Source organism: Blastomyces dermatitidis, assembly GCF_000003525.1.
Source record: "Blastomyces dermatitidis ER-3 genomic scaffold supercont1.3, whole genome shotgun sequence".
Lineage (NCBI taxonomy): Eukaryota > Fungi > Ascomycota > Eurotiomycetes > Onygenales > Ajellomycetaceae > Blastomyces > Blastomyces dermatitidis.
Window position 1 is genome coordinate 5,527,126 of NW_025544776.1, and position 11,363 is coordinate 5,538,488.

At 47.8% G+C, this 11,363-nt stretch overlaps 3 protein-coding genes across 4 annotated transcripts; 2 read left to right on the top strand and 1 right to left on the bottom strand.

Annotated features, from left to right (window-relative positions):
• Positions 1 to 214: 214 nt before the first annotated feature.
• On the top strand, positions 215 to 3,243 carry BDCG_03347 (zinc knuckle transcription factor). Its single transcript, XM_045418948.1, has 14 exons — positions 215 to 291; positions 485 to 563; positions 703 to 817; positions 877 to 960; positions 1,022 to 1,152; positions 1,227 to 1,357; positions 1,422 to 1,520; positions 1,590 to 1,797; positions 1,861 to 2,008; positions 2,071 to 2,147; positions 2,205 to 2,262; positions 2,335 to 2,411; positions 2,495 to 2,566; positions 2,656 to 3,243. Exons 2-14 carry the CDS (start codon positions 536 to 538, stop codon positions 2,838 to 2,840), a joined length of 1,413 nt encoding a protein of 470 aa, XP_045275404.1. The 5' UTR covers positions 215 to 291; positions 485 to 535; the 3' UTR covers positions 2,841 to 3,243.
• A 1,723-nt stretch (positions 3,244 to 4,966) lies between these two features.
• BDCG_03349 (MFS transporter) lies at positions 4,967 to 6,971 on the top strand (the record flags this gene model as incomplete). Its single annotated transcript, XM_045418949.1, has 4 exons — positions 4,967 to 5,103; positions 5,254 to 5,565; positions 5,651 to 6,245; positions 6,396 to 6,971. 4 exons carry the CDS (start codon positions 4,967 to 4,969, stop codon positions 6,969 to 6,971), a joined length of 1,620 nt encoding a protein of 539 aa, XP_045275405.1.
• Positions 6,972 to 7,238: 267 nt separating this feature from the next.
• On the bottom strand, positions 7,239 to 11,214 carry BDCG_03350. Of its 2 annotated transcripts, XM_045418950.1 has the most exons (4): positions 10,906 to 11,214; positions 9,445 to 10,813; positions 8,297 to 9,277; positions 7,270 to 8,137 (listed from the first exon to the last, which is right to left on the bottom strand). In XM_045418950.1, the coding sequence occupies exons 2-4, from the start codon at positions 9,750 to 9,752 to the stop codon at positions 7,660 to 7,662; spliced, it is 1,767 nt and encodes a 588-aa protein (XP_045280407.1). In that variant the 5' UTR covers positions 9,753 to 10,813; positions 10,906 to 11,214; the 3' UTR covers positions 7,270 to 7,659. The 2 variants fall into 2 exon arrangements, with proteins under 2 accessions (XP_045280408.1, XP_045280407.1); XM_045418951.1 differs by having other exon boundaries at positions 7,239 to 8,137; positions 8,297 to 11,018.
• Between the last annotated feature and the right edge of the window lie 149 nt (positions 11,215 to 11,363).

An 11,363-nucleotide genomic window follows, 5' to 3' on the forward strand; every position in this document is an offset into this window, starting at 1 on the left:
CCTCTTGAAACAAAACTATGAGAGAAAGAAAGTTCACCAATGAGACAAATCTCCTGATTTGAGTAAATATAAAGAATGATCAGTTGTCTATGTGATTCTGGTTGCTATGAAAGCAACAAAGCCTGTGTTGTTCCATCACAGATATAAAATCAAGCCCCCTTTTCTTCTTCTTCATCTTCTCTTCTCCATTTCCTATCAACCCTTTCTCTCTAATCCTCTCCCACAACACCCATAAGGACATCTCGAAGCTACAAAGCTCTTAACTTTCAAGGGGAAAATAATAAATAGCTGGTGAGTAACTCATATGGTTTTCTTTAATTCTCTCTCTCTTTTCATTTTGTTACTTTCGATGCCTTTTGAGGGCTGATCGCTCTCCCGATCCATGTCACATACCTGTTCACTCCTCCCCCACAACACCACACCTACCTAGGGCCACACAAAGGTGTTTCCTCTAGACTCTATTGTATGCTGATCAGCCTAACAGTGATCTGTGACCAAGGCTCTCTCTCTCTAAGGTCGTGCAAGTCAAGAAATCATGAGTTGGAACGCGGGAGGCGTCGATGGTAAGTCGAACAATGCCCCTGGTTGCCTCAGCAAAACCCCGTATCATACCACACAATCCACAAACCAGAGGGATTCTTTAGCTTGCTGTTTTGTAGACGAGACCTGGAAACTGGATACTAAACATGGTCAATGTGTTAGATGCCCACTGGAACGAGGGGGGTGAAACATGGAACGGTACGGTGGAACAGATTGGATATGATGTCGGTGACTTTGGTGAAAATGAGGTTGGAGGCAAAGATGATGCTTGCCGCAAGTAAGCAGAACCTAGAATCTAACATCAGAAGAGTGCCTAATAACAAAATTTTCTACCAGTTGTGGTCAGTCTGGCCATTTCGCCCGCGACTGCACTGAGCCTCGCAAAGCCACCGGAGCGTGTTTCAACTGTGGTGAAGAAGGGTAAGTCATGGATTCTATTTTGGCAAGAATGGAGATTTGATTATTGATATCTGCTCCTTAGCCACAACAAGGCGGAATGCACGAAGCCTCGTGTTTTCAAGGGGCACTGTCGAATATGTGAGAAGGAAGGCCATCCTGCCTCTGAGTGCCCCGAAAAACCGGCGGATGTCTGCAAGAACTGCAAGGAGGAAGGTAAATTTTGTCACCCTAGCTGACTGCGAGCAAGAAGTTATGCAACTGTTAATTTCACCCTCAATCGGAAATAGGCCATAAAACTATGGAATGCACCCAGAATCGCAAGTTCGACCAGCACCATATTCCAGATAAACTCCCGGAACAGGCATGGGCGATTCTCAAGAAAGCTAGCGACGAAAAGGATCTTGAGGACTTTCGTGAGGTAAAATATTTAATACCTCTATTGCTAATCCCGCTTCTTCATTTCTGATATATCGGCCCAATAGGGTATGAAAGTATACTCCAAGGCAGTTCCGCTGGCGACGTTCGACCAAATTGAGAAGAAGATGAGAGAAGAGAACTTCAAAGTGTATCTCATTGGCCTCGTAAGATTGCCCACACAATCCTACGGGTTATTTGAAATATGAAAATGTTAATAACTGTGTCCTGTATAGGAGAAGGAGATCACCGACTGTCACACTCTGATTAATCTTCAGGGAAAGTTGAACTGCAAATACGTTGTCGGTTACTACTTCAGTGATAAACCCCAACGTCCCAGCCTCAAAGAGCGCTGGCCAGAGTCACCCGAAGAGAATCTAAAGCGCCTTGTCGATGCTGGCATCCCGCTTGACCGCCAGATTCCTAAATGTGGCAACTGTGGACGTAAGTTCTCCGTCAATCCAGGTTAATCCAACAGGGTATCAAGCTGACTGTGCATTTTTCTAGAAATGGGACATGGACCGCGCGCATGCCCAGACGAGCGTTCAGTCGTCGAGAAGGTCGAGGTTAAGTGTGTTAATTGTAACGGAATAGGACATCGTGTTCGTGATTGCACGGAGAAACGCGTTGACAAGTTTAGCTGCCGTAACTGCGGGTGAGGGACCTGGTTTTGCGCTTCACAGGGAACTCGCTGATCGCTAACCGATCCTCTCCTAGTCAACCCGGTCATCGTTCGTCTGAATGTACCGAGCCCCGTTCAGCTGAAGGAGTGGAATGCAAAAAATGCAACGAAGGCAAGCCTGATGATGCCCTCCGATGCACCTGGGGGAAGCTTCTGACATTCTCGATAGTTGGCCATTTCGCTAAGGACTGCCCTCAGGGCGGCTCCAGAGCCTGTCGCAATTGCGGGTTGGTTTAGTCCCCAAAAATACCTTGCCCTAAGATAGAGACAAGACCGCTGACTAAAATACGGTTCTGCAGCGAGGAGGGTCACATTTCCAAGGAGTGTGACAAACCTCGCAATCCGGATACAGTTACCTGCCGTAACTGCGAAGAAGGTGAGGAAAATCGTCCCTACCACTTTAAATAGTATATGAAAATATCCAGTGTGGTCGTATCTAACAAATCATTCTCCCCGCAGTTGGTCATTTCAGTCGCGACTGCACCAAGAAGAAGGACTGGTCTAAGGTTCAGTGCAACAACTGCAAAGAGAGTAAGTACCCATCAACCGCAAGACATGTTCCCTCATTTTAGCAATACATCCCACTGATGAAGCTCGACCTGTTAACCTCATGATGATAGTGGGCCATACGATCCGGCGCTGCCCCAAACAAGCAGAAGAAGGCGATGGCTACGGCGACGGCGGCTTCGCCAACAACCCAGTGGACGACATGGGCTCAACCTGGCAAGATGATGATGGGGTCCAAGATAACACACCTAGCTGGATGAATGCCGGCGATGGCGGCACGACTGTCCCCGCCTGGTAGATCGGCTCAAACGGGCCGTTCCATTAGCGCGGCAAATTGAGCTGAGCAACTGCCTTTTGCTCTGATGGTGGAGGTTGGCAAGCCTGGCTAGAACCGAAGGGCCAGTGTACTTTGCTAGGGCTAATTAGAATGATGATGAAGGACAGGGAGGAGGGAGCGAGTACTGAGAGGCCTCGGAAATGTGGTTGGTGGTTAACACGAGAAAAAGAAAAAAAGAAAGAAAAAGAAAAGAAAAGAAAACAAAAAAGAAAAAGAAATTCACAGAAAAAAGCAATGAAAAGTTCAGGGGGGAAAAAAGAAAAAGGAGAAGAGAGTGAGAGGGGAAAAACATGCTGGGAATATATGGCTGGGTTAGTCTGACCATCTTCCAATAGAGCAATGAAAATGATTCCCTGGTCTGGAAGTGTCGCAGCACCTTCACCCATCCCCGCAATCGGCTGGGAGAGCGCGCAATTCGGCTTCAAGGCAGGGGGGGTGTGCGTTTTGAAACCGAGCTTCTCGGAAGCCATGTCCAACAATGATTCATTGATCGCTGGTTCACATTCTTCGAGAAGAACAAGTTGTTCTCCGAAGAATACCGGGAGAGCGAAATACAAAAGCTGACCACATCGTAGAAAAATGATTGGCCGTCGTCCATAGCCGTGGCCGTGTTTCAAGTCGAAGCTCAGAACAGCAGCCAGCAAATAAAAATGTTTATTAGACTTCATTTCCCCCGCAGCTCATGCATGGATGGGCATGGCTTGAGAGTGAAGAATTGTGAATATTAACTTAACTTTTTCACTAGCTAGGATCTGGCGCCGTTAGAGTTTTTTCTTTCTTTTTTTCTGCACCGCCGAAAAAGCATATATCAATCCCGAAAGGGCTTGGGAGGATTGGCTTCTGGCAAATATATCTCAGCTCGCTAGTTGACGCTACGCTCAGCAACCATTTCTGGCTTCTCTACTCCGTACTGTGTATGTATGTTGTATCAGGTCTAATGGAACAGACAGAGTTCATCAGGACATTTGATAAATAAATAGGAGCTAAATAATGGTGCTTGGCTTATGCTAGACGCGCGCGCTGCTTGCCACCGCAGTTTTATTCTCCCGCCATACGGGCCCATTTCCACCGCTTGGAATCTCCTCGCAGTGAGATCAATTCAAGTTCGTCGTCGAGCTAATCCGCTAGTGTCATAAATTAGTTATATCTGCTCTGCCGAATAAATGGCTGGACCTTCTCGGCGACATTTTTAAGTAAAGAGGCTCGCCCGAAATGGTCAGTTGCAGGGACATGGGCAAAGAAAGTTAACATTTATTCAATAATGCTGACATCTCCGCGACCTTTTCTGAAATCCGAATAGCATTGACAGAGTGCGAGACGTGAGGCAGAGAAGTCGCATGTTTTGCAGAGAGAAAAGCAATTGCTCTCCAACGCGATGATAACCTATCATTTAAGTGTTTTCATTTATCATCGTCGTTTAACACGTTATCTTTACTCGTGCTGTGACAGGCAAGCTGCCCGCGGCCCAGCCACGGTGACTCCTCGATAGTCTTGTTGAAGCGGTTCGACAATTCAATTAATTGGACACACAAAACACGAATAACGCATCTAGTCAATGCAAAGTGAGTAGCGGATATATATTGGCAGAAGAAATAGCTGTACCCAGACATACATCAATTGTTCGCAAAGGAAGCAAAGCAATCCAGTCGCAGAACAAACCAATTGATCAAGCTCCTACAATATTAAACCACCATGCTATTTTCTGCGTCAATGTTGCTAATTCATTGCGCAGGCTTCAATTATCTATAATACTTCCCAAAGCACGAAGAAGTAAGTATACTGGGCACCCTTTCTCTTGTGGACTGGCAGAGAGGAAGAAGACCTTAGTGTCGCGATTTGATTTGGATCTCTAGATTTATCGGCTTAATCAAATCGTGGTGACTCCTGTGCCTGAAAAGAAGAAGCAACTCAATTCTGTCAACTGGCCAAATCTGTCTGCCGTTCGGTGCTAGACAGTACAATTGGAAAATCTAGAATCTGCCGTCTATCGCTTTTTTCCGCAGCTCAATTGCCGGGCGCGGTGAGAAGCAACTGTGAACGGTGAATCCTGGTTAAGGGACATTCCTATCGGCCACTACTGTGTAACGATGGACAAAGTCACGCCTGAAAGGGGGGTCCACGACGACCAGGGAGAAGGAAATGTCAAAGACGACAATTCGACCAACCTACATGATGTCGAACAAGGGGATGAAGTCGATACAGAGACAATCGATCGCATCTATAAGTATGTAAATGCTCGTTCTCCTGAATCCTGATAATACACCAAACACATACTCGATGGGGATGAATGGAATGCTCTCTTGGTGGAAGGCGAGACAATAAATGCCAAAGGGGGGAAAAGAAATAATGACAGCTAACAGTACTTTCTACCTAGAAAAATTGATTGGCGAATCATCCCGCCATTTTGGACTTTGTATTTCCTTTGCGCAGCGATCCGTTCAAATATCGGGCTAGCCCAGACCATGAACATTGAACAAAAACACGACCTTGGCAACGAACTCAACATATCTCCGCAACAAGTCTCAACTAGTTTGGCTCTGTTCTATGTCTGCTACGTGCTTTTTGATCTGCCGTCTAATCTGATTATGACGAGGCTAAGCCCTCGGGTCTGGATGAGTCGCATTGTTATCAGCGTTGGTATCATTGGATGCTGCTTTGCTGCGGTCAAAGCTGCGTGGAGTTTATAGTAACTATCCCTTCCCTTTATATGCTTGCCATATTGCACATGCTATACTGTAATGGAGCGTCCCAAAGTAATTCAATTTCCCTAGTTTACTTCGGCTCCTCCTTGGAATTGTCATTGCCGGCATGTGGCCAGGAATGGCCTATTATCTCACTCTCTTCTACCCGCCCTCCCGCACCGGAAAACGGATAGGCCAATACTTCACCGCAGCGCAGGTATCTGCCGCAGTTGTCGGTCTCGTCTCTGCAGGCTTCCAGGAAATGGACGGCTTGAAGGGCCTTGTCGGATTCCAGTGGATGTTTCTTCTATACGGCATCGCAGGCACTCTCACCGGAATCAGTCTTCTCTGGTGGCTTCCAGAACGGCCCCTGCCCCCTGGACAAAAATTGCCTCCAAGACGACGATATTTAAGATGGATACCTCAAACGCGTCCGGTACTTAAGGGACGAGATGCGGAGATACATTACCGTGATTTGAAACGTGTTTACCACAGCACCCAATGGACCATGCGAGATCTTGCTGGCGTGTTGATGGACTGGCGGCTGTGGCCTCTTACGCTCATGTACTTTGGCGTCGTTGGCGTGGGAATCGGCGTGCAGAATTACGGAACCGTTATTATTAGAGGGGCCAATCCGTCACTTACGGGGGTTCAACTAAGTTTACTATTCGCTCCAATTTGGATTGTACGAAGAATCCTTTTTCTTTTTTCCTTTTCCTTTTCCTCTTCCTCCTTAGCTTTGCTCGACCCCGTATCTCCAAACCCAATTAAAAAACACAAGAAAAATCCAAACCCATGAATAAGAACCATGAACAGCTGCTAACGCCATGAACAGATGGACCTCATCGCCATCGTCCTCGTAACCCCTTTCTCCGACCGCTTCCACCACCACCGCGGCATCTTCTTCATCGTCCCCGTCCTCTTCCAAATCCTCGGCTTACTCCTGACAACCTATGCCGGCTCCGTCACGAACGCCTGGCCCCGCTACGGCGGCCTGCTGATCGTCGGCTTCGGCCTCGGCCCTACCGTGCCCATAACCATGACATGGACGAACGAGCTCTTCCAACCACGCCACGGCGAGGTGGGCGTCGCCGCGGCATCCGCTCTGGTCTCCGGCCTGGGCAACCTGGGGAGTATCCTCACCACGTACGCGCTGTATACTGGCTGGGACAGCGACCGCCAGGCGACGGGGATGAAGAAGTATCGGAAGAGTAATTTGGTTATGATTGGGATTCTCTGTAGTAGTGTTGTGGCCGCGATTACGTTGGAGGTGTTGTTGAGGATATTTGGAGGGAAGAAAACAGGGGCGGGTGGGGATGTGGATGGAGTGAATGGCGATGGTGCAGCTAAGAGAGAGGTGGAGCAGAGAGGACTGAAGGGATTATGGCTTCTGAAGCTGTTCGGGAAGTAGGTGCATTTTTTTTTTTTTTGTTTTGAGATCTGAAGGTATTTAAAAATAAAAATAAAAGGAGGATTGTTTGATCGATCAGAATGGCATTTTGGAACTAGGAGAAACGAACAACATTAACTATTTTGTTATTAAATTATTCAACGTAGCCAGCTTCGTTTAGTGAAAATTGTACTTATTTTTTGTACTACAGGGTATGACTGACTATATGCAATTTCGATTTCCCCGAGTGTCTTTTATCAAGCGGGCAATCATCATCTCCTTCCAACGCTCGTATCCACCACACACATACGGATAATTGCCGCGCGCTAAAGCCAACAAGTCAGTCCAAGCTGCATCCCACATTCACTCCAGAACCTCACGGGGAGATGCTGATCATGCCAATTCCAAATAATAGGATCCATATTCAAGATCTAGCTACTAGTTTTCTACATCTTTACGTCGTTTTGATCAGTTTTCCACACACATATTGCGATGCTGGCGCGCGCGTTTAAAATTGTCTCCCGTGGATGTCTGCGATAGCCTCAAAAAGTGGCCAAGACTGATATCTACATCAGGAAAAACAGCAACATGCAAAATCGGGGCATCTATATCCCTTATAACTAACCCAATCAACTTGCCCTACCCATCTCAAGAAAAGAAAAAACGAAAAGAAAAGGGTTAAACCCAACAAAAATCAAAAATGGACCGCCTACCCACTCACTATCTCAACATGCTCAGAACTCCTCTTGTTCTTCTCATCATCGCTCACTGCAGCAGCAGAAGCAGCAGCAGAAGCAACAGCATCCGGACCTTTCCGACTACTCTTCTCAGCCGACCACTTCAAGAAATCCCTCGTGGGGACATTATGCTCAAAAAGCAGATCCAATTCCGCGGGAGACCTTCCGCCCATCTCTGGCACAAGCATCCAAATCAAACCGCAGCTCAGGACAGATAGACCAAAAAATACAAACCCGGTTTTAGCTCCAAGATTACCTTTGTCGGTGTTGTAAATGTATGGCAATACAACTGCAAAGATGCATGCATATATGCCGTGCATGGCCCAGCCGACAGCTTGCGTCCGACCACGGAGTCGAAGGGAGGATGTCTCTGCCGTGGCAAGGACAGAGACGGGCCAGATTCCGTTTCCACAGACAAAAATGATGACGATCATACCTGCGGCAGTGATCCTAGGAAATCAAAAACAAAAAAAAGAAAATTCAGAGATCAGCATGCCATATCTTCAACTTTCAGGAAACGAGGGGAAAAGGAGACGATTGGCAGTTTCAACGCGGCGCGCATGATACATGAATTGCCAAAGGAGTGGAATGAAAAAGCAAAAAACGTACCATTTCGTCACCGGGCTATCAAAACATCCCGAAATCCCTATTGCGCCCCAAAACAACCCAGTGAGACCAAGCGTCCACAGCATAAGCGGCCTCCGCTTCGCAACAGATAATGTCCACACAGATATGATATTCGCGACCAGGCCCACCGCAATACCAATCTCCAACAACAGAACACTCAAGAAAGGGGGGATGCCAACAGTCTGCGCAAAGTAGCTGGCAGTCGAGAGCAAGCCCAGTCCGAAGTTCTGCGGCATCATATGGCACACCAGCACAATAATGGTTCTCCGCAGATCAATCCCTCTAAAGCAATCGATGAACCGCACCTGCGAACCCAGCCTCTTCATCATCTCCCGCTCCTGCTCCAAAATCTCAACAAGCTTATCCACCATCTTATCTGTATCAACTTCTTTCCGATGAAGACGTCGCTGCGCCTTGCGCGCTTGATCTATCTTACCCACACGGATAAGATGCGGCGGGCTCTCAGGAATGAAAATCGTAATAAAAAGCAATATTACAGAAAACAACCACTGCGACGCCACGGCAATCAAATACCCGTCCCGCCCCTTGACAGACAAGCAAGCAAACACAACCAACGCCCCGATAAGTTGCCCCGTCATCGTCATCACGGGTAGCAGCGCCTGACTGGAACCCCGCAGCGCTCGCGTCACGATTTCAGAGGTGTATATCTGCACGGTACAGACCACCTGTCCCGCCGCGAAGCCCTCCACAAGCTTGCCCACCAAGAATATGCCCCGACGGGCGTCGATGCCGGCCGCGAAGGCGGATGCAAAACAAATGGCGATGCCAATGGCGGATATCAGGGCGCCCAGCATGAGCGAAAAACGGCGGCCGAAGCGATCGCATACCCAGCCGGCGACGGCTGCGCCAGCAATGTTGCCTATGGATGGTGCGGCGGTCCATACTCCCAACCATGCGGAGGGGATAATGGGCTTTCCTCGGAGTACTTCACCAAAGTCGCGTCTGTTGTGAAGAGAAGGGAGAAAGGGAGAAAGGGAGAAAGTTGGCTTTTGATCGAGACACGGATAGTTTTGAGAGGAGTTTTGTGCGTTTGTTGAGCTAAAGGGGGATGGATGGCAATAGGAAAAGAAAGAGGGGGTGGTGGTGAAGAAGAATACCAAACTACTCACTGGAACTCAGGCATTGCAGTCAGAGTGCTGACGATGACCATGTCGAATCCATATAGCAATATACCAGGGCATGCGGCAAAGACATATCCGACGACTCTAGGGAATCGTTTGATAGACTGCAGCAAGGTCAGTTCGGCAGGATCGGCATTGTCGACCTCGTAAACGCCATCGTTGCCGTCGTCGCTGGTATCATTGATATTGGTGAGACTATTATTGCTAACGATAATACCATCATTACTATCACCTGTCGCTACCAGCACCGTCGTCGCCGTCGTCTTAGCGGGGACCTTTTCCTCGTCCACAGCCATGTGTCGGTTGTCGGTTGATAGACTACCAGGATCGAGGCACAGTGTGTTCTGCTGCTGACGGGAGCAGGAACTAAAGCTGGGAGGCGGCAGGGGATGGATCGCGCTTGCTCAATCAATTCTTCTCAGGCTTATAGTACCACTCAGGTAAGGAAGGTTCAACGGGGTATATGTGTAATACAAGCGACTGACGACTGCGCAAAAAAGCAACGGAGTAGGTCCCGGATATATATAAAAACAACACCGAGTCTATACGCTATGTATATATTTTTTTTAAAAAAAAAGGAAGAGTGGATTCGATTTCAAAATTCAATTCCAATTCCAACCCCGCATATTCCCTCGTTATAAACAACGACGACCGGGAACAACCTACGGCCCTCAGTCCTTTCAATAAATGAGAGGAGGAGGAGGAAGAAGTGGAGGAGAAGTAGGCGTAGGTCACAAGCTCCCACAAGCTGCTCTCTACCAGTAATATATATATATATATAAAAACGAGAGAGAAGAGAAAGCAAACCCTTTCCTTTCCTCCCCAAGCAAGATCTAAAAGGGCCGGCACAGGCGATCTATTTATTAAATACTCGGACAAATAGTTAACCTGCAGAGGAAGAAAAAAGAAAGAAAAAAAAAGGAAAACCGGCGGTAGGGGTAAGGTAGGGGACCGGACCACCACCCTTTCCCTTGAGCAGTCTAGTCTAAGCAAGGGTCGCCCCGAAGAAAGGGCCTACGCAGTTAATAACCACTGCACTAATAATTGCCGGGGCTGTCGTCCTTATTATTCAGGGTCTGCGATCCCTAAACCAAACCGACAGCGCATTCCCCGCTAGCAGCAAAATTAACCTTTTTGTGGCTGGCCGGCGTAGGGCGCTCTGAACGTTGTTGGCCTTGCAATGGGACCCCCCCTTTTTTTTTTCCTGTCGCGTCGCCGTTCAGGACCGGGCCAGAGGTTCGACGCACCGCCTGCATATAAAGCGGAAAAAGAAAAAAAAAAGCAAAGGCATGTTCCGCCGCGCGGCATATGCGTAGAAATCACAAAGAAATAAAGAGGTCAGGAAAGGGAGAAAAGTCTTGTTCAGCTACGACTCTCCTTGGAAAGATCTTAGTTAGGGGGGCCAAAACATCCCTTTGGAAAGGTGGGTTTATTTTAATTTTTCTTCACCTTTTGTTTGGCGTTGTTATGTAACTAGTTAGTTACAGTTTGGCGGCGGAATTAGATTAGATTCCTCTAGAATTCGTCAGGCTGTGGCATGGCATGAAATAACAATAGTAGTTCAAGACTATCTCTCGACGATTGCTAACTTAAATAATTATTCTTAATCCCCATGAGGCCAATTTGGGCCCCGCTGAGGAGTCAGGACAAAGTTGTTCAAAACTTTTCATACTTGCGCGCGAGATGCACGCCGCTGACAACTCCCTGAAAGGCTGATGATAGATAGTGCTGACAACATACAAGGGGGTGTTTTATGTTGGACGTCTGAGTGATTGTATTGTTGGTAGCTATCTAGTGAGCGATATATGCTTGGTGCGGGGCGCTAGTCCGTACTAGGAAGCCTAGGGCTCCCACACCCCCCCTCGGACTAGCTACCGTGCAGCTATCCTATCTATCTTTCTCAAATC

Excerpts from the sequence above, each read along its gene's own strand:
- BDCG_03350 (XM_045418950.1), bottom strand. The coding sequence starts at position 9,752 with ATGGCTGTGGACGAGGAAAAGGTCCCCGCTAAGACGACGGCGACGACG. Across the intron at positions 9,278-9,444 it reads ACTGCAATGCCTGAGTTCCA|ACGCGACTTTGGTGAAGTAC; the intron begins GTGAGTAGTTTG and ends TCTTCACAACAG. Across the intron at positions 8,138-8,296 it reads GATAGCCCGGTGACGAAATG|GATCACTGCCGCAGGTATGA; the intron begins GTACGTTTTTTG and ends TTGATTTCCTAG.
- BDCG_03347 (XM_045418948.1), top strand. The coding sequence starts at position 536 with ATGAGTTGGAACGCGGGAGGCGTCGATG. Across the intron at positions 961-1,021 it reads TTCAACTGTGGTGAAGAAGG|CCACAACAAGGCGGAATGCA; the intron begins GTAAGTCATGGA and ends TCTGCTCCTTAG. Across the intron at positions 1,358-1,421 it reads ATCTTGAGGACTTTCGTGAG|GGTATGAAAGTATACTCCAA; the intron begins GTAAAATATTTA and ends TCGGCCCAATAG.